The sequence below is a fragment of the Megascapheus bottae genome, chromosome 2, assembly GCF_031878675.1.
Source record: "Megascapheus bottae isolate mThoBot1 chromosome 2, mThoBot2.hap1, whole genome shotgun sequence".
Classification (NCBI taxonomy): Eukaryota; Metazoa; Chordata; class Mammalia; order Rodentia; family Geomyidae; genus Megascapheus; species Megascapheus bottae.
The window spans coordinates 35,251,988-35,278,522 of record NC_143510.1 but is presented as its reverse complement, the minus strand read 5'-3'; the positions used below and the strand labels follow the sequence as shown (position 1 = coordinate 35,278,522).

Genomic DNA, 26,535 nt, shown 5'->3' with positions numbered 1-26,535 from the left:
AAAATGTAGCTTTCAAGGTCTTTCCCTTTCTTTAAAAATGGCACAATGTTGTTCTTTCTAATGGATGAGTAAAATTCCATTGTTGTGTATATCTCAGTGTAATTCCTTAGCAAGGTGAAATCAAAGTTCAGCAAAATACAATGTCATGGAAGATGCAGGTCTTGAAAGGGGTGGGTGGGGTCAAGGAGAAAAGAGTAAATAATGAAGAAGAGATAAGAGGGAGAATGCAATCAGGAATCCAATGTCTATCCTACAATATAAGAAGAGTGAGTGAGGTGGGTAGGTAGAGAAGTGATAGGTAAAAAATAATGAAAGGGGTAAAAAACGACCAAGGTATAGTATACTCATAACCTGCTTTGTTAAATGGCAACTCCTTTGTACAATTACTTAGATGATAATGATAATGATGGTGATGATGATGATGATGATAAAGAAAACATCATGTCTGTGGTAAGGCACATGGATACATGGGACTTAATGTCATAGGATCAGTGGGAGATGGAAACCAATTATTTGGCATCTGACCATAGTCAACACAATTTGACCTTTCTGCAATGATACAAATGTACCTTTTGGTATCTTTCTGGATCCTTCTCTACAGATGTCTCCAAGGACATATCTGATGTTATAGAGAATGAGTTATGATTATAAGGATATGGTTGAATCTGTAAGTAACATGGAAGACGTTTGGTGAGTTCTTCAAGCTGAAATGGAGTTTTTTTTTTTTTTTTTTTTGGCCAGTCCTGGGCTTGAGCTCAGGGCCTGAGCACTGTCCTTGGACTTTCTCAAGGCTAGATCTCTACCACTTGAGCCTCAGCACCACTTCCAGCTTTTTTCTATGTATGTGGTACCAAGGAATCGAACCCGGGTCTTCATGCATGCTAGGCAAGCACTTTAACCACTGGGCCAAACTCCCAGCCCTGAAAGGGAGTTTTAAGAAGAATATGAAATGTAACATCAGAAGAATAATTAAAAGAATTTATTCATAGCCATCTAGTTTTCAGTGTATTTCAGAACCATAAATTGTGATCCCACTGTAATCATGTTCTTTGAGTACTCTTTCCCAATTTCCCCAAATGCCTCTTGTTATAAAGTAATAAACTAGTTGTCAACTAAAAAAGAAAGATGTCTCTGATGATGCAGAGGTCAGTAGTTAGTAGTAGCGAGTAACTAGAAGCTTCAGAGTGGACAGTGCCAGGAGAGCTTTATGTAATGCTTTAGCATGACATTTTTGGAATGAGAACCCTAGAGAGACTTGTGATTAATTTTATGCTCCCCATACATAGCACTGTCTGGTAAACAGTCAGTGGCCAACAAATACGCGTTTGTTCTAAGTTGCTGTGAAAGGGGTTTAAGCTTTAGTTAGGATGTATGTCTGTTTTCCTATCTCCCCGATCTTCTATTCCTTATCTGAATGTTTCCACCAGGGCTTTTTAGCTCTCCCTGCTTAATCTTTATCCCATAATAATTATGCAGTATCACGCTGTTAATTGGCATGTGGGAAGACCTATTCTCTGCAGATAGGTTCTTCTTATCTTATTTGTCAATGAGACTGGAGAGGATATAAAATATCAAATTCACTCAAATTTACATTTAAATTAAAACAAAGACAAGAAGATGTTGGAACAGGGCACTAATTAATATTGACACAGAAACTGGAATATCCTTTTTACAGTTCTTTGTTAGTCCATATCACAGATACTTAGCTGGTTTTTTTTTAACTGCTTTTCCTTAAAAACACAGCATTTATTAGTTAAATAGAAAATTGAGCTATTTTCATCCACCTGATTCCCTCATTTTGGATTATAATTAACTTATGAAATCCCCACTGTGAAATTTATTGAAATATAGGATCTTTATTATATGGTTAGGATGGAGAATTATTTAAGGTCTCTTGTGTCTGGAGTTTGAGACAGAGAACTTTCCTTAGGCAATAGTGTTCTTCCTTCTGACTCTTTAGCTGGCCTCATCCAGGCTGTTGTGTGTCATGAGCAATATTCTACACATTTATCAAAATATAGCTTTATACTGATAATGTTAAATGGGTTTGTGATAAAGCAAGATAAATGTGTAGTACAACGAAGTTTAATTTAAATCTTCCAAAGGAATGTTTTTGTAAACATCAGATTTAAAAGTGATTATAAGACAAAAGCTTTGAGATGGAAGGCAGTTAATTTTAAAGCTACATAGTTCATTTTCTGATCATGCCTCAATTTCTTCCACTCTCCTGTTATGTCAGAACTAGTATAGTTAGGGAACCATCAACAGCTCTCATAGTGTTATGGACTGTGGGATGAAACATAGGGTCTCTTCACATATTTTCTTTGCCACTTAAAGCAATTGACTGAGAGTCAGTAGAGATTATTGGGTGTTATATATGTGAGTTCACTCATCAAGGTCTAATTGAGCACTCCAGTGTCCATCCTGAATTCTGGGGCTTGGGGTCCATCTTTCTTTTTCTCATATATTTTTTATTGTAATTAAGAGAAGGGTTACATGGTGTATATATATATATATATATATTTTTTTTTTTTTTTGCCAGTCCTGGGCTTGAGCTCAGGGCTTGAGCACTGTCCTTGGACTTTCTCAAGGCTAGAGCTCTACCACTTGAGCCTCAGCACCACTTCTGGCTTTTTTCTATGTATGTGGTACCAAGGAATCGAACCCGGGTCTTCGTGCATGCTAGGCAAGCACTTTAACCACTACGCCAAACTCCCGGCCCCTCCATTTCTTGTTTAAGAAATACTAAGACACCTCAAAATTGTGAGGTGTCTTTTTAAAATCATTGTTCTCTGTTATACATATTTTTCTTTTTCTTTTATATATTCTTTTTATTTTTTTAAGTTCAGTTTTTTAAACATTTTTATTCATTTATTTTCCTTTTCTGTCATGTAAGGTCACAGTTACCTTCACTCTATTCCTTTCCTTCATTACTATATTATTTTTACACTCCTACATTACTCTTCTCCTATTTCCTCTCCTGTCTTTCATAATATTTTCCTATCTCTGGTCCTTTATTCCTTCTTCAGTTTTCATAATACATGGATCTACAGTTGATTGTTATTGACCACGACTGCATATGTATTTGTTCAATTATACTGTAGGTCCAGAGTGATTTAAATATCATAGAGATTGGATTATGGGTTTTTTGGTCATAAAACTGTGTTCAATGGTGGTGTTGAATTAGTTTTTAAGTGCACAAAAGGAGGCATAGAGTGAAAGATATCAGTTTAAAATCGTGAACCTCTATAGTCTGGGAAGCTATAGAGCACTCGGTTGATTATATCTCTAAATTGTAATCTTGTTTTGTATTAGTCTTGCTCCCATTTTCAAATGGGCAGAACAAGAAGCTAGAGAAAAATGGCAAATCAAGGAATAGCACTTTCCACTCAAACAGGCAACAGAGCAGTCAGTCCATGGCAAAGCTAGAGGAGAGTCCTCTAAATGCTCTACAAATGCAATTGGTAAACATAATCAGTGAAAAGTTTGAAACCATAAAGAAGGATATACATGAAAGTGAGGAAGCCAATCAAAGAATAAAGGAGGAATTAATTGAATAAAAAATTATAGAAACTATAGAAAGAATCAACAAAACAAGGAGTTGGTTCTTTGAAAAAATTAACAAAATTCACAGGCCCTTAGCAAATCTCACCAGAAAAAAAAGGGAGCACATCCAAATAAACAAAATCATGGACAGAAATGGAGATATCATGATAGAAATTACCAAGATCCTTGGGCCAGAAGTTTGGCCTAGTGATAGAGTGCTTGCCTAGCATGCATAAAGACCCAGGTTCGATTCTTCGGTACCACATACATAGAGAAAAGCTGGAAGTGGTGCTGAGGCTCAAGTGGTAGAGCTCTAGCCTTGAGAAAGTCCAAGGACAGGCCCAGGACTGGCAAGGAAAAAAAAGAAATTACCAAGATCCAGAGGATCATAAGGTAATACTTTTTAAACCTTTATGCCGATAACTTTGAGAATCTAGAAAAGATGGATGCACAGCGGAATTCTATAAGGCCTTCAAAGCAGAGCTCACACCAGTACTCCTCAAACTCTTCTATCAAATTGAAAGTGAAGACTCTTTGCTAAACTCATTCTATGCAGCCAGCATAACCCTCATCCCCAAACCAGACAGAGACTCATCAAAGAGAACAATAGACCTATTTTGTTGATGAATATCGATGCAAAACTTCTCAATAAAATACAGGCCAACCATCTTTAGCAGCTCATCAAAAGTTATACACTATGATCAAACAGGATTCATTATAGGGATGCAAAGCTACTTGAAGATAAGCAAATCAATATAATTCAGCATATCACATCAATGGGAGCAAGGACAAGAATCACATGATTGTTTCAATAGATGCAGAAAAGGCATTTGACAGGATCCAATACCTCTTTATACTACAAGCTCTGGAGAAATTATGAATCCATGGAATATTCCTCAGTATAATAAAGGCTATATATGACAAACCTACAGCTAGCATTATATTTAATGGCAAAAAGCTAAAGCCATTTCCTCTAAAATCAGGAATGAGAGAAGAATGTCTACTCCCTCCACTCCTCTTTTAAATAGTATTAGAATTCCTAGGCAAGAAGCAAGCACAAAGGGGATCCAAATAGGGAAAGAGGAAGTGAAACTTTCCCTCTTGGCAGATGACATGATTTAAAGAACCTCAAGTTGCTTGAGCTAATTTGAAACTTTAGCAAAGTATCAGGGTATAAAATTAACCCTAAAAAAAATCAACTGCTTTCCTGTATGCCAACAATGAGAGGATTGAGGCAGCAATCAGGAAAGCAACTCCTTCTGCAATAGCCTCAAAGAAAATAAAGTACTTAAGAATTAACTAAGAATATAAAGGACCTTTATGATGAAAACTTTAAAATCCTGAAAAAGGAAATTAAAGCAGAACTGAGGAAGTAGAAAAACCTCCCATGCTCCTGGATTGGAAGAATTAACATAGCGAAAATGGCAATCCTGCCAAGGGCTATCTGCAAATTCAACATAATACCCATCAATATCCCAATGTCATTGTTTAAGGAAATAGAAGAATCAATCCAAAACTTCATATGCAATAATAAAAGACCCCATTTGACAAAAAACAATCCTAGCAGAAGAACAGTGCTGAAGGAATATCAACACACAACTTTAGACTCTATTACAGAGCTATAGTAACCAAAACAGATTGGTACTGGCACAAGAACAGGCCCAAGGACCAATGGAATAAAACTGAAGACCCAGAAATCAACCCACAGATCTATGGCCACCTAATCTTTGATTAAGGAGTGAAAAAAATAGAGTGGAAGAAAGACAGCCTCTTTAACAAGAGGTACTGGCAAAACTGGTTAAGCACCTGCAGAAAACTAAAGTTGGATCCCTCTATGCAACCCTGCACCTGGATTAATTCCAGATGGATCAAAGACCTTGAGATAAAGCAGATAACCTCAAAACTTTTCAAGAAAGAATAGGAGATACACTAGGACTCTTTGACACAGGTCAAAACTTTCTCAATAAAGACCCCAAAACACAACAAATTAGAGAAAGTTTGGACAAATGGGGCTGCATTAAATTGCAGAGCTCCTGTATAGCAAAGAACATAGCTAGAAAGTTAAATAGAAAGTCCATAGAGTGGGAGAAAATCTTCATTAACCATACAACAAAGGCCTCATATCTAAAATATATACAGCTAAAAAAATTGAATCTCTCCAAAATGAATTTTGAAACAAACCATCTAATTAAAAGACTTAAAGAGAGATTTCTCTGAAGAGGAAATTAAAAATGGCCTATAGACACATGAAGAAATGCTCAACATTTCTGGCCATCCATGAAAAGCAAATCAAAACAACTTTGAGATCCCATCTCACTCTGGTTAGAATGGTCATGATCAAGAAAACTAATAACGACAGATGCTGGTGGGGATGTGGCTAGAAGGGATCACTACTATACTGATGGTGGGAGTGTAAACACATTCAACCACTATGGAAACAGTATTTCAATTCCTCAAAAGACTAAACATCAAGCTCCCCTATGACCCAGCATTTACCCAAATGTCCAGAAACAAGGACATACTAAAGCCACTAGCACAATGAAGTTCACTGCAACACTATTTACCATAGCAAAGATATGGAACCAACCCAGATGCCCCTAAGTAGATGACTGGATCAAGAAGATGTGGTACTTATACACAATGGAATTCTATGCTGCCATCAAAAAGAAGGACATTACACCATTCGTAAGGAAATGGAAAGACTTAGAAAGAATCATATTAAGTGAAGTAAGCCAGACCCAAAGGAATATAGGCTCAATGGTTTCCCTCATTTGTAATAATTAGTATACATCTAGGACTCTCCTAGCAGAGGATTATAATAGCGCAAAACCTAGGTACTTGCATATGTAGGATGAGACTAAATGAAAGGATCTCTAGGATATGGATATCTCTAGCATAAGCTTTATCTTATGTGATTGTTATTCTTAATGTACTGTTATTTCTCTTCTTTGTTGCCCTTGGGTTAATATCATATTGTACTGTATCTGACTTATTTACCTGGTATGTCGTATATCCATTTATTTGTTTATTTGAAATAGGAGAGGGAAGGGGGGAAAACAAGATGATTGGGAGGAGGAAAAGTGGGACAAAAACATAGAAGGAGTATCAATGTGTGAGAAGTAATGCACCTACGATCTGGCAAATGTAACTGTAACCCCTCTATACATTACCCCAATAAATTTTTTTTAAAGTGAAAAAAAAGAAATAGGAAAGGAAAGGAGGGAAAACAAGATGATTGGGTGTGGTGCGGAGGGAAATGGGGACAAAAACATGAGAAGTGGCATCAATTTGTGAGAAGTAATGCACCTACTACCTAATGAATGTATCTGTAACCCAAACAACAACAACAAAAAGAATCCTTCACACAATGCTGGGGTATATTTGCTTCTAGGTATCTTCTGTTTATTAGTGGGCCAACAGTTAGCCAACATGAAAGGACATGCAGTGCTAGAGCCCATGTTTCTGTGGACCATCCTGGGATTTCTGAGAAGGAAAAGTGTAATCCTTGTGAACCTTTGCTTCATAGTGAGGATTGCTAGGATTTCACAGCTAGGCTTTGTGTGTTAGAGCAAATGAATGCATGGAAATTTTAGACTTGTGGAATTGCCCATGGTTGGGTTAAGAATGAAAATATGGAGAACTTGACATGTGGCCTGGTGGCAGAGTGCTTACCTAGCATGCACAAAGTCCTGGGTTTGATTCCTTGGTACCACATTATTCAGAAAGCCAGAAGTGGTGCTGTGGCTCAATGGTAGAGTGTTAACCTTGAGAGAGATGAAGGAGATCACTTAGGCCCTGAGTTCAAGTCCCAGGACTAGCATAAAAAGAAAGAACAGAAGAAAGAAAGATACGGGGGGAGGGTGGGTGATGGAGCGAGAGAAAGTTTGGCCTAGTGGTTAAAGTGCTTGCCTAGCATGCACGAAGACTCGGGTTCGATTCCTTGGTACCACATACATACAAAAAAAAAGCTGGAAGTGGTGCTGAGGCTCAAGTGGTAGAGCTCTAGCCTTGAGAAAGTCCAAGGACAGTGCTCAGGCCCCGAGCTCAAGCCCAGGACTGGCAAAAAAAAAAAGAAAAAAGAAAAAGAAAATACGGAGTAAGTAACATTTACTATGAATTAGATTTTTTTTTTTACAAGCCTAGTATCTGAGAAGGTCTGCAAACTGTTTTTGCCTCCTTAGGGACATTTAACATCTCCTGAAGGCGTATGAGAAAGAGTCTCCTGGCTTGTAATGTGCAGAGCTCAGGTGCTAAAGATCTTATGCACTGGATAGACTCTGTAGTAAAGAATTAGTTGGCTCTGAAAGTCAGTAGTATTGAGAGCCTCTGGATTCAGGCGATGTTGGATTTTGCCTTAATCAAAACGAGGCACTGAGATCACAAAAGCTCCCTTTATTACCGACATACCAACTCATTCAGGACTGTGTACTTTGCAGAAGTAACAATACTGTGTTATTCACGGCATGTGCAAGGGAGATTGCTTCAGAAAATTATTAGTTCTTTCCTATGTTTGTTAGAGAGCTCAAGCCAGCAAAGTTCCTTTCCTTGAAATAATAATAGAAAAGTTAATGAATGCCTTCATTTTTTTTGTTTATCTGGTCCTGGGGTTTAATTTAGGGCCTGGGTGAGTGTATTTGCTCAAGGCTAGTGCTCTATCACTTCAGCCACAGCTCCAGATCTGGCTTTTTGGTGATTAATTGGACATAAGACTCTCACAGACTTTCCTGACTTAGCTGGCTTGGAAATGTGATGCTCAGATCTCAGCTTCCTGAGTAGCTAGGATGACAGGAATGAACAGCTCGTCCCCTCAGGTTTTTTTTCCATTTTATTTTTTATTATGGAGGTAATGTATAGAGGGGTTACAGTTGCATTCACCAGATAGTAGGTGCATTCCTTCTCACACATTGATACCCCTTCTTACGTTTTTGTTCCTGTTTCCCTCCCCCCAACCCCTCCCAATAATCTGGTTTTCCCCCCTTCCCTTTCCTATTTCAAATAAACGAATAAACTATATTCAATACACCAGGTAACAAAGTCAGATACAGTAACAATATGAGTTTAACCAAAGGGCAACAAAGGAGAAGAGAAACAACACAGTACATTAAGAACAACAATCACTCAAGACAAAGCTTTTGTTTCCATATCCTACAGATGCTTTCATTTAGTCTCATCCTATATGACCTTAAGTATCTAGGTGTTGTGCTATTGTAATCCTCTGCTAGGAGAGTCCTAGATGTGTACTAATTATTACAAATGAGGGAAACCATTGAGCCTATGTTCCTTTGAATCTGGCTTACTTCACTTAATATGATTTTTTTCCAAATCTTTCCATTTCCTTACAAATGGGATGATGTCATTCTTTCTGATGGCAGCATACAATTACATTGTTCATACCTTCAGTTTTAAAGAACAAAATGAGTATGTTGAAATAATGGTGATTTAAACAAAATAACTGGAGATAACACTGAAATCTCAGTGGATACCCTAAGAAGATTCTATTTATCTTGCTGTCCATACTTAAAGAATAAAATGGGTGAGTATGAATAACTTCCCTGTTTAAACACAAGTGAATTAATTCAACAAATAGAAGACAAACCTTTGAAAAGCAAGTCCTCCTTTGTTAGTCTAATGTGAAGATAGGATTATGTGAAGAATAATATAAATACTGTATGCAATCTGTTAAATGTAAGGAAGAGGACTTATTTTATACAATAGACTGTTTAAAAAGCTAAGTATAGAAATGGTGGGGAAAATGGTGAGCTGATTCAGTAGTGATTCACACTAGACACTATGTTGTAAAGGAACTATACAATTTCGGGGAGGCTAGGTTGGGAGGGAAAATATTGGGAGAAAATGAGGGGGGAAGACATTATTAAAAAATGTACTTATTACCTGATTTATGTAACTGCAACCCTTCTGTATATCACCTTTACAATTAAAAAAAGCTAAGTACATAGAGTGTGTTCCTAGTTCCCCCTAAACAAGGAGAGCTTCCTTGTCTTTTCTAATTTTCTTCCTTTCTCCATAAAACTAGAAATTTGTTTTTGGTTGGCAGCTTGAAAATGGGATATTTTATGTGTTTTCCTAAGTCAAGAAGGCATGGAACTTTTTAAAAGAATTTTGTGCCTCTTCAACAAGTTGTGCTGGCAGAACTGGTTAAGCACCTGCAGAAAACTAAAGTTGGATCCTTCTTTGTCACCTTGCACTAGAATTAACTCCAAATGGATCAAAGACCTGGAGGTAAAAGCTGACACACTGAAAACTTTACAGGAAGGAATAGGAGATACACTAGGCCTCCTTGGCACATGTCGAAACTTTCTTAATAAGGACCAAGAATCACAACAAATCAGAGAAAGGCTGGATAAGTGGGACTGCATTAAACTGCAGAGCTTTTGTATGGCAAAGGACATAGCTAGTAAACTAATCAGGAAGCCTACAGAGTGGGAGACGATCTTCACCAACCAAACAACGGACAAAGGCCTCATATCTAAAATATATCAACAACTCAAAAAATTGAATCATTCCAAAACTAACCTCCAAAGTAACAACCATCCCATTAAAAAATGGGCCAAAGATTTAAGAGAATCTTCTCTGAAGAAGAAACAAAAATGGCCTATAGACACATGAAGAAATGCTCAACATCTCTGGTCATAAAAGAAATGCAAATCAAAACAACTCTAAGATTCCACCTCACTCCAGTTAGAATGGCCAGGATCAGGAAAACGAATGACAACAGATGCTGGAGGGGATGTGGCCAGGAGGGATCACTACTACACTGTTGGTGGGAGTGCAAACTCGTTCAACCACTATAGAAAGCAGTGTGGCAGTGCCTCAAAAGGCTAAACATAGAACTCCCCTATGACCCAGCAATTCCACTACTTGGCATTTACCCAACCATCCAGAAACAAGGACATACTAAATCCACTAGCACAACAATGTTCATTGCAGCAAAGATATGGAACCAACCTAGATGTCCCTCAGTTGATGAGTGGATCAACAAGTTGTGGTATTTGTACACAATGGAATTCTATGCTGCTGTCAGAAAGAATGACATCGCCCCATTTGTTAGGAAATGGAAAGACTTAGAAAAAATCATATTAAGTGAAGTAAGCCAGACTCAAAGGAACTTAGGCTCAATGGTTTCCCTCATTCATCATAATCAGTAGAAACCTTAGGCTCTACTAGCAGAGATGTGCAATAGAGCAAAATATTGATACATAAGGCCATATACTGTGAAGCTAATTGAAAGGACCTCCAGGATATTGAAACAAAAGCCATGTAATGAATGATTGTTGTCCTTAATGTACTATGTTGTCTCTCATCTCCTTTGCTGTCCCTTGGTTATCTCATATTGGTATAGTATCTCATTTGTTATCTGATCTATTGAATTTATTTGTATTTGGATATTTGAAATTTGATAGGGAAGGGGGGAAAACCAAGACCGATGGGAGGTGTGGGGGGGGTAGGGAAATGGGTACCAAGACATGTGAAAGGGTATCAATGTATGTGAATTAATGCACCTTCTATCTGGCAAATATCATGTAACCCTTTTACTAATTACAATAAAAAAATAAAGACAATCATTGGAAAGACAGTCAGTGGTGGTTTGGCTGCTAGGGTCCTGTACCATGGGGCCAGCCTTTTCCCCATATGCGTCAGCTGAGGAGCTTCAGGTTTGCGTGCCGCCCCTCCCACCTCCATCTACTCCTTCGTCTTTGGATGCGTTTTCCCCCTGCATGAGTGTAGGCTGGAGGGCTCTGAGTTGGAGTGGTGGACCCCCTGGAGGAGGTGGCACGGCAGATCGGAGACACATTGTTTTCGTTAACCAAACTTCTTGAGGCCGCATCTGCAGTATCAGCTCAAGTGGAAGAGATTGCCCTTAAATGTACAGAAAATGCACACTTCCTTAAGACTTGGAGAGACCTCTAGAAAGAAGGTAATGATTCTCTGAAACCTGACAACTGACTACAACTGTATAATTCACCTTCTCATATGGATTCGCACATGTGCGGCATGTATAGGACAATCTCTAGCATTTCTGTGTAGTCAGTATAAATTTTTTTCTTCTTTTTCTACACCTTTGTGAAAGCATAATATTGATATGATTTTTTTATGTTAACAAAGATGTGTTTATCCTTCCTTTCTGTTCTTTAAACGTTTTGAGATTCCTTTACAAAAGTGATTTCTCTCAAAAGATAATTTTAATAGTGCCTTAGTATCACCAGATAATTGTTTTGAAAGATGGTGCATGTCAGAAGATCATGTTACAACCCAAGCGATATGACTAAATTTACAAATGTAAATCAGCTCCCAGTTCTATGAAAACAGAGACAAATTTATGACTTCCAGACCTACAGCACCTGACACTGTCACCTGACACTCCACAGTTTTTTTTGTTGAGTAAAACACTTGGCAAACATGAAAAGCTTCCCCCCTCTTTTTGGGGGGCATGAAGACTAAGATCATTTTCCTAAAAAAAGATGTGTGAATCTGAACTAAAGGGAAAAAATTCTCCCAATGGGACTTGAGGGGTGTGTGTGTGTGTGTGTGTGTGTGTGTGTGTGTGTGTGTGTGTGTGTGTATGTGTGTGTGTGTGTGTGTGTGTTTTAAGACAGGATCTCACTATGTGGACAAGGCTAGCCTCATACTGTAGGTTCTCCAGCCTTAGCCTTCATGAGTGCTAGGGCTGCAGGTGTATACCACCATCCCCAGCAGGGTGAATTGAATTTTGATACCTTTTTGTTGTTGTTCCTGGGGCTTGAACTCTGGGCTTGGGGGATGTCGCTGAGCTCTTCAGTTCAAGGCTTCCACCCTACCTCTGGAGCCACAGCACTACTTCTGCTTTTCTGGTGGTTAATACGAGATAAGTCTCTTAGACTTTCATGTCCAGGCTGGCTTTGAACTGTGATTCTCAGAGCTCAGCCTCCTGAGTAGCTAGGATTTCAGGCATGAGCCACTGTGCCGGCTGATGATAACTTTTTGAAATAGAGAAGTAAATTTTCCCATTGTGTGATGCTTTTTGAAAAAGTGTTTACTTTAGAGAATAAAAGTATGTCTAGAGAAAAAAAAAGAATTTTGTCGTAAAGATAGCGGTGACGAGGCACTTTCTCATTTAAGGTACATGATGATGTTTTGTCACAAGAAGGCAACATACCCTGTCTCCAACTTTCCTTACTGAGATAAGGTTCAGGCATGTGGGCAGATGTGTCAACAGTTGTTTTACTAGAATGCTAGTTTTTCTTCCTCCTTTGTTCCAGTTTGTTGGGTCAGTCTGCACTCCAGGCTTTGACTTCCTAGTGTTTAATTGCCTCATTTCCTTCAGGTTTAACCCTCTAGTAGTTATCAAAAATTGTTTAAGAACGAAGTTTACTCATGCAGGCATGGGGAGCTGGCATTGTGGAAAGTTTTGTTCCCTTCTTCCTTGCTGAAAGTACATTCGCTGTGATTGATTTCACAGAATAAGTACAGTGTCTGTTACTGGGGCACCAAACTAAACACACTTTTCCACACAAATATCGAAGTGACTGATTTGTGCAAGTTGGCTATTGTGAGCAATGCTGCAATGCTGTAATGCATATGTGTGCAGGTATAGACTAACAATATTGATTCTTCCAAACCAAAAACATACTTTTAAAGGATTTCTACACAATAGAAGGAAACAGAAGATCAAGGTATTATGAACTTGTTTATTAGCTTTTCTTATTTAACTAAAAAAATAGCCAGAATTATTTTTCTTCTAAAGGCAGCTCATGCTCCTTAAAATGGTGGGGTGCTCTGGATTTTAAAATAGTTCTGCTTGCACAAATTGTGATCCTCTGCTAGGAGAGTCCTAGATGTGTACTAATTATTACAAATGAGGGAAACCATTGAGCCTATGTTCCTTTGGGTCTGGCTTATTTCATTTAATATGATTCTTTCTAAGTCTTTCCATTTCCTTACAAATGGGGCAATGTCATTTTTTCTGATGGCAGCATATAATTCCATTGTATATAAATACCACATCTTCTTGATCCAGTCATCTACTGAGGGGCATCTGGGTTGGTTCCATATCTTTTTTTCATATATTTTTTATTGTAATTAATAGAAGGGTTACATGATATTTGCCAGATAGAAGGTGCATTAATTCACATACATTGATACCCTTTCACATGTCTTGGTTCCCATTTCATCCCCCCCACCCCCACTCCTCATCTTGTTTTCCCCCCTTCCCTATCCAATTTCAAATATTGGTTCCATATCTTTGCTATGGTAAATAGTGCTGCAGTGAACTTCATCGTGCTAGTGGCTTTAGTATGTCCTTGTTTCTGGACATTTGGGTAAATGCCAAGGAGTGGAGTTGCTGGGTCATAGGGGAGCTTGATGTTTAGTCTTTTGAGGAATTGCAGTACTGCTTTCCATAGTGGTTGAGTGTGTTTACACTCCCACCAACAGTGTAGTAGTGATCCCTTCTTGCCACATCCCCACCAGCATCTGTTGTTATTTCTTGATCATGACCATTCTAACCTGAATGAAGTGGAATTTCAAAGTCGTTTTTGTTTTTGTTTTTGTTTTCTAGTCCTGGACTTATGCTCAGAGCCTGAGCACTGTCCTCAGGCTTTCTCAAGGCAAGAGCTCTTCCACTTAAGCCATAGCACAACTTCTGTTTTTTTGGTTTTTTGGTTTTTTTTTCTATGTATATGTTACCAAGGAATTGAATCCGGATCTTCGTGCATGCTAGGCAAGCACTCTACAACTAGGCCAAACTCTTGGCCCTCAAAATTGTTCTGATTTGCATTTCATGTTTGGCCAGAGATGTCAAGCATTTCTTTATGTGTATTTAGGACATTTTTATTTCTTCTTCAGAGAAGTCTCTCTTTAAGTCTTTAGCCCAGATTTTAATGGGATGGTTGTTTCTTAGAGGATTTGTTTTTGAGAGATTCAATTTTTTGAGCTGTAGGTATATTTTAGACTCTGTTTTGTTGAAGTGGTTAGAGTGAACCATTTTTCCCTTGTTTCTTTTTAGGGCTTTGAGCTTGTCACTGTCAGCATAATGTTAGCTGTGGTTTAGTTCCACTGGTTTTTAGTATATTGAGGAACATTCCTTTAGTCTCTAATTTGTTAAGAGACATGAATGGATTTTCAGTTTTATTTACTGCATTCTGTTCATCTATTGAATTGATCATATGATTTTTCTCTTTCTTTCTTTCTTTCTTTCTTTCTTTCTTTCTTTCTTTCTTTCTTTCTTTCTTTCTTTCTTTCTTCCCTGGGGCTTGGACTCAGGGCCCGGCTTTTCTTCAAGTTTAGTGCTCTGCCAGTTAAGTCATACCAGCACTTTCACCTTTTTTTTTGTTTTTTCTATATGTGGTACCAATGAATCAAACCCTGGAATTTGTGCATGTTAGGCTAGTACTCTGTCACTAGGCCATGTTTTCAGCCCCAATCATATGATTTTTCCTTAATGTTTTCTTATGTTATTGGAGTAGATCATATTGATTACATATGTTGAACCATGTTTTATAACCCACAGATAAATCCCATGAGATTGTGGTACATAATTCTTTTTTCAGCCTGTTAAAGTTGAATTGTTGGTATTTTTCAAGGGTTGTATTTATTATCTAGTAGGGATATTGGCCTGTAATTTTTCTTTTTTTGTACCTTTCTGTTCAACACTGGTAGGATACTAATGCTGGTTTCATGAAATGAGATTGGAAATGTTATACCCTCACTACTGTTGTTGGAAGCATTTGAAAGATGTTGCTATTGAATTCAGTAAAGTCTCAAGACACAAATACAAAGATGAGTTATCTTTTTTTAAAGTTGCATTTCACGTGCTACCCAAAGTTTTGGCAAAAGTGTTACAAAAAGATCCCACTTAAGATAGAATGAAAATGAGTAACACACTTAGGAATAAGTTTGTAAAATGAAAATGAAAAGATATCTGTGTTCACAGATTCTACGTGAACCACAAAAGAATCAAGCAAGAACAAAGCTAGAGGCATCAGTCTTCAACAAACTACATTACAATACTATAGTAATTATGGCCCAGGATCAAAGGTGACAGCTCAGAAATAAATCTATTTGTCTATATTCAAGCAATGACAAAATGTGAAACAATTTATCTCTTCAAAATATGGTGCTGGGAGAAATAATTATCCACATGTAAAAGAATGACACTGTTTCTTTGTTTTACACCATATACAAACAGTAACGCATAATTGGTCAATGACTTAGATGTAAACCCTAAGACTGTGAGACTCCTAAAAGACATCATAGGGAAAAAGTTTTCTGTTCTTCTATTGATGTTGGTTTCTATTGCATATGGTACCTACAGCACAAGCAACAAAAGCAAAAGAAATATGTATGTCAAACTAAAGAGAATCTGTAGAAAATTGAAAATTGAAAGGCAGACTGAAGTATGGGAGAATCTATTTACAACTTTGTGTTTCTTTTAAAAGGGGTTTATATGCAAAAAATACTGAAAAAACTTAGCAGCCAAACCCTAAACCCTAGTTTAAAAAATAGACAATGGAAGCCAGGCACTTTGGTTTACCTGGTAATCTCAGGTACTTGGGAGGCAGATTAGAAGGATTTCATTCTGAGGCTACACACAACAAAAAGCAACAAGACTCTATTTGAAAACACAACCTCAAGGAAAATGGCTGGTGTGTGTGGCTCAGATGGGAGATCAGTTGCATAGCAAGCATGAGGTCCTGAGTTCAAACAGCAGTCTCATTTTCCAACCAAATTAATAATAAAATGATGACAGTGATGAAGATGATGATGATAACCTGAGGCTACATGTTCCTCAAAGAAGATATAGAGATGCCCAACAGCTACAGTATGTATCTATTTTTATCTGTTCCTTAATTGAAGGAATTGAAGCTAAGGAAAGTTAGATAACTAGTCCCCTGTGCTTTTTTTTATTAAAAAAAATCTAGATTCAAACCCAATTAGATTCAAATTACAAGCAAGCCTTCCACACAGCTTTCACTCCCACCAATTGTATTATAACCAAGTAGCCTACTGTGAAGGGGAAATACTTCAAGCCTATATGGCTGGGTGTATTCTTTTAATTCAGTAGGAGGAAGTAATTACCAGCTGAGTTGACTTCTGCTTGGGTCTGTCAGAGAAGGAAGAATTAGAGTCACAATTTGGTCTTTGTTTTCCAGCTTCCATTGTGATTCAGAAATGGTGGTGTCACATGGAACCCTGCTTGGAGGGTGAGGACTGCAAAGTGCTACCAGATTACTCAGGTTGGTCCTGCAGCAGTGGCAATAAAGTCAAAACCACAAAGGTAAGTATGAGCCAAACATAGCTTTAAGTTACAAGGGCAGTACATGATTCTGTGTGTGTGTGGTGGGGTGGGGGTGGGGAGTCCCACCTTGATTTCATTTTGCCATTCAAAGAAAACATTTTGTGTTAATAAACCTGTTCAGGGAGTGCCACCCTATGGTTTTAGTGTTTCAGAAAAAACTCATTTACCACTCCCCACCCCAACTCAGGTTTTAAGAGCAATGATTTGGTAGGTGAACTCTTGTTTGAGGCAGGACCATTAAATTCTTTCTACTTCTTCATGAGCCTGATTTAATGTAAGAGTGTGAGAGTTGACAGAACAATGTATCGAAATACCCTGGCAAGAATCCACACAGGGATGATGTACTCCACTAGAAATACCCATTGTCTTAAAGGAGATGTAAGACTTCAATGGCAGTCTTCAACTACTCTAAGGCAACAGTTCCTTTCCCCTGTGGGTCCCCTTTCCGGTTCTCCTGGTGTTTGACAGTTGCCATTGGCTACCTAGTCCTTCAGCTAGAGAGCAAACCTTGAAACAACACTTGATTATTTTATCCTGTTTTTTTTTTCTTCTTTTTTATCTACCAAATCCTTTCATGGCTCTGCATCCCCAACTTGGAACTTCCATGACAGGAGTCATTTTGTTTGGTTCAAATTAATCTCTTTCCAGTCCAGACTCTATGTAAGGACTATAGTAATTTTTTTTAGACATCAGTCTACCCTCAAAAACCTTCTGGTAGCTTTTTTGGCCTGCTATTAGCCTTTCTGATTTAATGATCACCCCCACCCCCAGACCTCTCCAATGACTGCATCTCTTCATAGACTATGCCTCCTTCCCCTGTTCTTTCATGATTAGACCCAGTCTCTCTTACCTCATACTTCCAGCTTTCTGTAGAGTGATGGAATTGTCAGTCAGGCATCTGTCTATCTGTTTATCTTGATCACCCCAGTGCCTACTGAATGCCTCATATTAACTAGTACTTGGGGGAAAAAAGTGATGACAAAGTTCATTTTGGGATTATTTGAGTTAGGCATATTGGATTGGAGCAATTCTTGGGTTCTGCTTGCTACCTGAGCTTTGCCCCTGAGGAAGTATGATATACAGTGACCAGCTTCTTACTTTTCCTATGATTTTCCCTTTGTGAATTTTTTTAAATTTAATTTTATTGTGAGATTGATGTACAGAAGGGGTTCAGTTACACACATAAGGTAATGAGTACACTTCTTGTGGACCATTGTAACCCCTTTCTATGTTTTTTTTCCCCACTTTCCTTTCCCTCAAGATCCCACCCCCCAGGTTATAAAGTTTATTTCCAACATATTATCTTATGAGTATCACCATTGCATCAGTTTCCCTTTGTTCTTTGTCTCACCATTTTGTTGTTTCCCCTCCCTTCCCTAATTCTGATAAACATACATGCAATACACTGGGTAGCAAAATCAAACACAGTGGCAACAGGGGATAAACCATGAGGGGCAAAAAGGAAACAAAAAAGAAATAACTTCACATAGTACATTGAAAACAACAACTGCAAAGAAAATCCTCTATGTACATATGACATCTACATATGTATTATGTACATAGCTATCATCTCTTTATGAATAATTTGCAATACTAAATGTTCTTTCTACCACCAATGTCTAATGCAAACCAGTGAAAACCAAACCCTAAATAAATAATTTGTATGTAGATATATGTCTCTAGACAATGCTGTTAATGCAATAAAATATAAGATATGAAATGAATTTTTAATATTTGTGATTATCAACTTTTTCTGTTCGTGACTATGACCTGCAGTGTTAGTCAGTCCCCGAACGCTTGAGCAATCACGAATAAAAAGTATTCACAGCAATAATTGCATCTCTCCAAATGCAAATGAACTTGTCCAGGTTTTATTTTTCCCAAATGATACACTATAAAAACAATTTCTATTGCACTTGCATTTAGCATAAGTCATCTTGTAATGATAGAAAATGTCCAGGACAATGTATGTAGATTACATGCAAGTATAATGCCCTTTTATGGAAAGAATTTGAACTTATATAGATTTTGGAAAATCCTGGAACCAATTCTCCATGAATACCAAGGCACAGCAGCATATTTTTTTTTTTGCCCAGGGAAGTGGAAATCAAAGAAGTATTTAGCAGGAAATCGAGGAAGTATTTAGCAAGGAGATTATTAACACTTGCACCACCTCTACCACATCCCCAGCTAACCCACTCTTCTGGAACCCCCAAGCTACATACCCAGCACACTTGCTGAAAAATACCAGCCTTAAGATTATTCTGTTTCTGCTTCTGGTTCCCTTCAGTCATTTCCCTCTAAGTCCTTCCTAAATAAAATTATTAAAGTCTCCAGTGAGGTAAGCTCTTAGATAATATCTATCTGTGATAAAAAATTTTCTTTTATTGTATTTCTTATAGGCTAAGGAATAACATTTTGAAAGATTAAATTTGTATTGATTTATAGCTATAAATGTAAACAACACCATGAGCAGAAGCCAACTCAGTTGTAGAAAAGAATTCGTCTAAATGGCTTTCTTGGTAGCTCAGCTTTTTGCCTATCTTTCTGTATGTGATTCGAGAGGGAATTAGCAAGACTCAGACCTTCAGGGGGATTTTGGCTGTGCATGCTAGGGATATAAGTTTTCTCTAGCTAAATTCTCAATGGTAGTGACATTTTATTTAGTGTACAGAAAAGTTGTAGAACATAATACAGCTCCCTAGGCCATCGTGATACTTAGTCTGCTCCCCCCTGGCCCAGCACTCCGCCACCCTAGAATAATTTCAAAGTCATAAAATGTTGTTTCCTTTATTAGTCCAAGTCAATGTGACTTGAACTACATAAAACATTTTGTCTGTTTGGGATCATCTGCATGTAGAGTAAATTTGTTTACGGACCCTAGGCTACCTTCCAGGGGATGGACAATATTCTAGAAGCTGTATATTTGTTGGGAGATCCATACTGACCCTTATACCTGAGGAGAGAAGGCAGGACTGTAAAGATGGAGCAACTCACAAAAATAATTTCCTTAAATAGTTCATACACAATGGAATAAAAACCACAGACAGGCTAAAAAAGAAAAGCCAGAGCTCCAGTAGCAAGCCACCTATGTCAGAATTTTTATTTTCCATTTAAATGCAAATAGGAAAAGAGTTAGCAGTCAACCTGAGATATTAATGGTCTCAGAAGAAGATATGAAAATAAGAGAGGAGGCAATTCCCTAAGCAGCTCTCTTTCTCAGGTATAAAAGAATACCATAGAGCGTCTTTTACCTGTAAGGGTCTCTAGAGACAGTGCAGCTACTACTCCCAGAAAATCTAAATCTGAATTTCTCTGTGCTGATTATGTCTTTTTCCCCCCTCTGTTGGTAGAGTTAAGTCTGGTAGTTTCTTCTCAGCAATAGAACTAAGCATCCGTGAGGGTTTTGGTTGTAGATCTTGTTAAATCTGGAAAATATTTTTTTTTGTGTGTGGTCTTTAACATTCCTGCTTATTAAAACCACCTGTAGAGGAGTCATGCTCAACCAGGGGCAGTTTTCCCCAGAGTGGACATTTGGCTATCGGTGACAACATTTTTGGGTTGTCCCACATTGAGATGGAGAGTGAATGGTGGGGCTCAGATCTTCTTAACCATTCTACAAAACCATGGGGATTATCCAAGTAAAGAATGGGGTAAGAGCCTTACTCCAAATTGTAATGGTGACCATACTGAGAATCAAAGTGCTTAGAGAATTATGTGTTAACTTAAAAAGAAGTAAAGTAGCTGGGCACAGCGGCTCACATCTATAATCCTAGCTACTCAGGAGGCTGAGCTCTGAGGATTTCGGTTCAAAGCCAGCCTGGGCACTAAAGACCATAAGACTCTTATTTCCAATTTACCAGTAGCAAACTGGAAGAGGCGATGTAGTTCAGGGGGTAGGATGGTAGCCTGAGCTGAAGAGCTCAGTGACAGAGCCCAGGCCCAGAGTTCAAGCCCTATGACTGACAAAAATAAATAAATAAAGTACTTATTTGCCAGCTTCCACTTATTTGCCAGATTCTTTCACTTTGTTTTATTCTTCAGATTTTCTAGTGTCTATAATTTTTCTGTATTTTAGGAATGGAAGCAACATATATTTTCTAAAACCTCAGAATACTTTAATATTTTCTTTTTCTGATGGATTATATAAGAGCATTAGTCTATGAGATGAACCTAAGTAAGATAAGAGACACAAACAGAGCCTTAAACCTAATTCAAACAGAAGTTTAAACAAGCAAGTTTTTTTTCTTCAACATTCCTTCACCATCTCATGTCCTATCCAGCATATTTGTCAAATTGCTACCTTTCTCTTTTCCCTGGGGTCCTGCCCTGGGCCTTTGTCATAATAATTTAATGGTGTCATTGTTACAGAACACTCATCATAAGGATTTGTCAATAATATAATCAGTATTAAGCCTGGGATGGTGCTTAGAAAACATGTTTTAAAATGCCCTAAGGTGGCCAGGTTCAGTGGCTCAAGCCTGAAAGCCTAGCTACTTGGGAGGCAGAGACTGAGGATTGAATTTTAAGGCCAGCCAAATGTTTGGTAGACTTCATCTCAATCAATGCCTGGGCATAGTGACACAGGCCAGCCTGGGCATTAGACAAGACTCTACCTGAAAAATAACTGATGCCAGAGGCATAGCTCAACAGGTAGCACGCAGAAGATCCAAATTTCAATCTGTAGTACTAAAAAAATGTGTCCTTGGGATTGTGATACACAGCTTATATTGAGGAAGCCACCAATCTACTTGCCCTCCTCGCTTATTTTCTTCCCTGCTGAGGTGTCACCGATGCACATCCTCTGGTAACTGCTACACAGTAGAATCACCTTGTATGGAAGTTACCTCATAAACCATGACATTGTACCCTCCCTTCTCTTGTCAAAGTCCTCTAATTCTTCTTCCTTGTTGGGGTCTAGCAGAGATGAGTCCTTTACACTAAGGTCTTGTCTTCCCTGGCCCTTATAGTTAGGTTATAATAGGTATAATATTCAGGGAATAAAGAATGTATTGGCACATTCATAACCCTGAATCTATCAAAATTCACAAATAGCAAGGAATCATCCATATGTAGTAGGCACAGTAATAATTTTGGAGGAAAATAAATCAGAAAGCATCTTATCTCACTCACAGCCTTGTTTTCCAAAATGGGCTGGACACACAAAGTGAGCCACCTCAGATGAAATACTTTTTGAAAATTATACCCTAGGGTGTCTAGATTGATACCTGGCTGTAAATGCTTTTAGGATATATACAGATACAAGATCCCCCCAGAAACAGCTGACATGAAATAACTACCATTTCCTAGGTTCTCTCTATACACCAAGTGCAGAGCCATGCAGTTCAGTTCATGTATTTCTTTCACTCCAACCACAGCAGACAGCAGAGACTTCCATCTCTAGTTTGTACCCATGAGATCTAAGCAAAGAGAGACAATGTGCCCATTTAACTTTACCACCAGATGATAATGGCATTGGTCTTTGGGTTGGCCTTTTTTTTGTTTTACATAATCATATCATCTTCTTACAAATTCATTTATCTGTCCTTACCATCTTCCTTAGAAATAGCAGTCAGTGCAGAATACTGGTGGCTCATGCCTGTAATCTTAGGTACTTGGAAGGCAGAGAGCTGAGGATTACAGTTCGAAACCAGACCCCATAAGGAAAGCCTGTGAACCTTTTTTTTAAAAAAAAAAAAAAAACAAAACAAAAAACAACTCTTTCTTGCTTTCTGATTGCAAAGGATAACATGCACAAAGCCCCCCCCCCCCCCAGGGCAGGGAATTAGGCACCTGGCTTTGTATTTGGTGAGGTTATAAAAATTCCACAAGATTAGGCAGTTCATTGATTCATGCTGAGAGCGCTTTGTTAATGGCACTGCAAGTTTTTCAAATGACTACTGATTAAAATCACTGTATGTCAAGATCAGAATGCAGTTAACTCATTTTAAAAAGTTACTTTAGAAAGTCTGTTGTATCGAGTAGAACCCTGTAATCCACAGGAAAGGTTTTATTTTTCAGCCTTAAACATGTGGAAGGCTTATGACAGGAAATGAGACAAGTTTTCAGATTAGTTAATATAGTAGCTCATGGAACAAAAAATAACATTTCAAAACCTCTATCCTCTGAAAATATTTTCAAAATTGCTGTGCACCACTGTCTCACACCTATAATCTTTGCTATTCAGAAGGCTGAGATCTGAGAATTGCCTTCTGAAGTCAGCTTAGGCTGGAAAAATCCACGAGACTCTTACATCCATTTAACTAGCAAAAAGTCAAAAGTGCAGCTATGACTCAAATGATAGAGCACCAGCCTTAAGAAACAATAACAGGGCCGGGAGTTTGGCCTAGTGGTAGAGTGCTTGCCTAGCATGCATGAAGATCCGGGTTCAATTCCTCAGTACCACACACATAGAAAAAAATCCAGAAGTGGTGCTGTAGCTCAAGTGGTAGAGCTCAAGCCTTGAGAAAGCCCAAGGACAGTTCTCAGGCCCTGAGTTCAATGCCCAGGACTGGCAAAAAACAAAACAAAACAAAACAATACCCATAATGGGACAATACCAGGCCTTGAGTTCAAGCCCCAGAACCAGTACCAAAATAAAAGCAAATAAGAATAGATTTCTTTTGATATTTAATGAGGAGGGTTAAAAATTCAGAATAAAGAAGGCAAGACAGGATAAGATTAAAATTAAATTGAATCATTTTGTAGCATGATTATGCCTGCTCCTGGACAAGCGCTAGAATGGATTTTTCTGTAAGGATAAAATCATGCATCTTATCATCTCTGAGGACCTACAGTCAATTGCAGCAAGTATTCAACTCTGCCTTTATAAAGTACCCAAAAGGCCAGAAGTGGAGCTGTGACTCAAGTGTGGCAGAGTGCTAGCCTGGAAGACAAGAGGGTTAGGGACAGTGTCTAGACCTGAGTTCAAGCTGTAGGACCAGCACACACACACACACACACACACACACACACACACACACACACACACACACACACACAGCAGTCAGTAAATCATGAAGAGTCAGTTTGCTGTTGCTGGATACTGATAAACTATACACAAATGAAACAGACATGGACTGTTGATTTTTGTGGCAGATATGGTGATTTTAATTGGGGTTAAGGTATTCTATATTCACTCATCTAATTTGTTTTTAGGTGACACGGTAGCAGAGAGAGAAAGAGAAAGAGAAAGAAAAAGATGTGCTTTGTCCTCAAGAGGCATCGGGATACAGACCTGTCTGGTGTGGAATACCATCCTGGCAGGAAATTGTCTTGAATTTCAGCGAATTTACATTTGTAGTTTGTGTACCATGAAAAGTGGCATCGCCAAGCTGCCCTCTTTGCTTCATAATTTGATTATGGTGAAATAAAACCACTAGCTGCCACACAATTGAAGTTTTATCAGGATGCCAAAGGAAATACCTCTAAGAACTCCCGGAGGAAGCAGAGAAGTCAAAAACGAACACGAGAAACACTTTGGTCTTCAGTCTCTTTTTCTGCCTTTATAAAGGGACATGGACATATGTTGCATAGCGTTCTTCTTTAGCCATTGTATTCAAGTGGTTTTAAGGAGGTCTAAATAACAAAAGTTTCTAATAACATAATTACAGAGGCTGAGTACTGGACCCCAGGGAACCAGTGAAGAGTATTCATTTTATGAACCCTGGAAAATGGAAGACTTCATTGGAGTTCCTTGGTACACATTTGTACTTTTGTTTTTGAGAATTAAGAAATACATTTACTTAAGTTTTATTGGTAGGTGAGCAGATGTTAAAAAGGGGGCCACTCCAATTCCATGCCTAGTGTTCTTGAGTTCTGAGAAAGAGAATCAGCTCCAGTGCTTTATAACCAAAGCTATATTGTGGCATATCCACTAAAGAAATAAAATGTGTTGGGATATTTATTTATGTACAGTCACATTGGTAAAACATTAAATGTATAAAATAGTCTCTCTTCAGATGAAGGGTGATTCTTATAACCAGCTTACGTTAATTCTAAGAAAATATTTTGTTAGCTCCTACTCAGAAGGAGTCTTTAAATGCAGAATTTTTACATGATCAGCAATTTCATCTTAATTCTTTCCCTACTCACTTGTCACTTTCCCCGACTTCCTTAAATGTAAGTAAACGTGTAGCCACCTCCCTTTAATTTGGTTCAATGATGTCATAGATTTTGTCATGTATGTTAACATACATGTCAGTGTAAAAGAAAGGGATATATTTAAATGTTCAAAAATGCCAAAAAATGCCAGATACTGGTAGCTCATGCTAGCTATTGAGGAGGCTGAGATCTAAGGATCATGACTCAAAGCCAGCCTGGACAAGAAAGTCCATGAGACTCTTATCTTCAATTAACCACCACCACCAAAAAATAAATAAATAAATAAATAAATAAATAAAAGCTAGCAGTAAATCTGTGGCTCGGGTGATAGAACACTAGTCTTTAGCACAAAAAGTTAAGGACAGTGCATAGACCCTGAATTTAAGCTTCCAGAGTAGCACACACAGACACAAGCCAACAGCTGTTTCTTTATAACTATTCTTAGTTCTTTCACAATTATCGAGTATGAAATTAATATAATATTGTTTCTAGTGGTAACAATTAGTTGATTTTATTTTTATAGAAGAAATAGGAAATGAATGATAGTCCACTTGTTCCCTTAAGTTTTCTATTTGACTGGCTGGATGCCTACCAGAATTGTTATAATCATATGACTAAGTAAAAAACATCATTCTGTGGATAGCATATTAGTTCATATGCTTATATGATGTCTTAATATTTGGTGCTAAATGTCCTATGCTTGAAGATTTATAAATATACAAAAAGTCATTTTTGAGATAACACATGTTTTGGGAATGTAACTATACGATAAAATTGGTACTTAAGTTTGGGTTACTAGATTTGTTTCTTCTCCCAACCTATGTAACACTGAGCATTTAAAAATCAAGTGAAGATCTGTTAGGTTAATCACATTCATTAGGGATATACTTTGCAACTTTTGGGGTAAGATATTTTTTCAGTGTCAGAGACTTAAAAAAATATGAAGAGCTATTGAGGTATATGAAACAATGCCTCAATGTTTGGCCTGCACATCAGATCTTGCACCTGAAATATGATCAAGCTACAAAGACTTCACCTTGAGGAACATTTTTAGGGAGTAAACGACTTGCAGGGAATAAATGCTCCATTTGGGAAAATGGCAGGCTTCCAAGCTGCCATTTCACCCAATATTGCTTCAAAGCATACTATTTTACCTAGTCAAAAGGGACTCCTGAAATGGGGCTTTCTTTGAGAAGCATTTTAATGTGATCATTCCTATTCCTCTCCTGCACTTGCACAGAATTGGAAATAAAGATGCCAAGAGGACTGTGAGGATATGAGTCGCGTTAGATTCTCTCTCGCTACGAGGCTCAGGACATCCTCCATTCTTTATGTCTTAAAGCACACAGCTGCTTCCCTCACAGTGTAGATATAGCCTGGGTCTCTCTAGTTGTACTAGTCTCTGCACAGATTTTATAGCTCTTCCTCATGTCCAGAGTGCTATTCCAGACTGTAGATACCGTCATATGGAAGGATATGCACACATTAACTTCAACAAACATTTAATGAACCTTCTCAAGATACCCCTAATTTAATGACAACATTCTCCATTCTATACAAACAAGTTGCCTTCTCTCACTCCCTGGGAGATA

General features: G+C 38.0%; 1 protein-coding gene and 1 pseudogene across 1 annotated transcript in view; both read left to right on the top strand.

Annotated features, from left to right (window-relative positions):
* Nucleotides 1–24,733, top strand: part of Tafa4 (TAFA chemokine like family member 4) — a 106,693-nt gene extending 81,960 nt beyond the window's left edge. The window contains exons 4-5 of the mRNA XM_090355410.1: nucleotides 16,695–16,819; nucleotides 23,999–24,733. Of these exons, the coding sequence (XP_090211536.1) occupies nucleotides 16,695–16,819; nucleotides 23,999–24,010 (137 nt within the window). The 3' untranslated portion in view covers nucleotides 24,011–24,733. The remainder of the gene's footprint in view (nucleotides 1–16,694; nucleotides 16,820–23,998) is intronic.
* LOC150066667 (uncharacterized protein C4orf46 homolog pseudogene) lies at nucleotides 11,175–11,511 on the top strand (annotated as a pseudogene).
* Nucleotides 24,734–26,535: the final 1,802 nt, after the last annotated feature.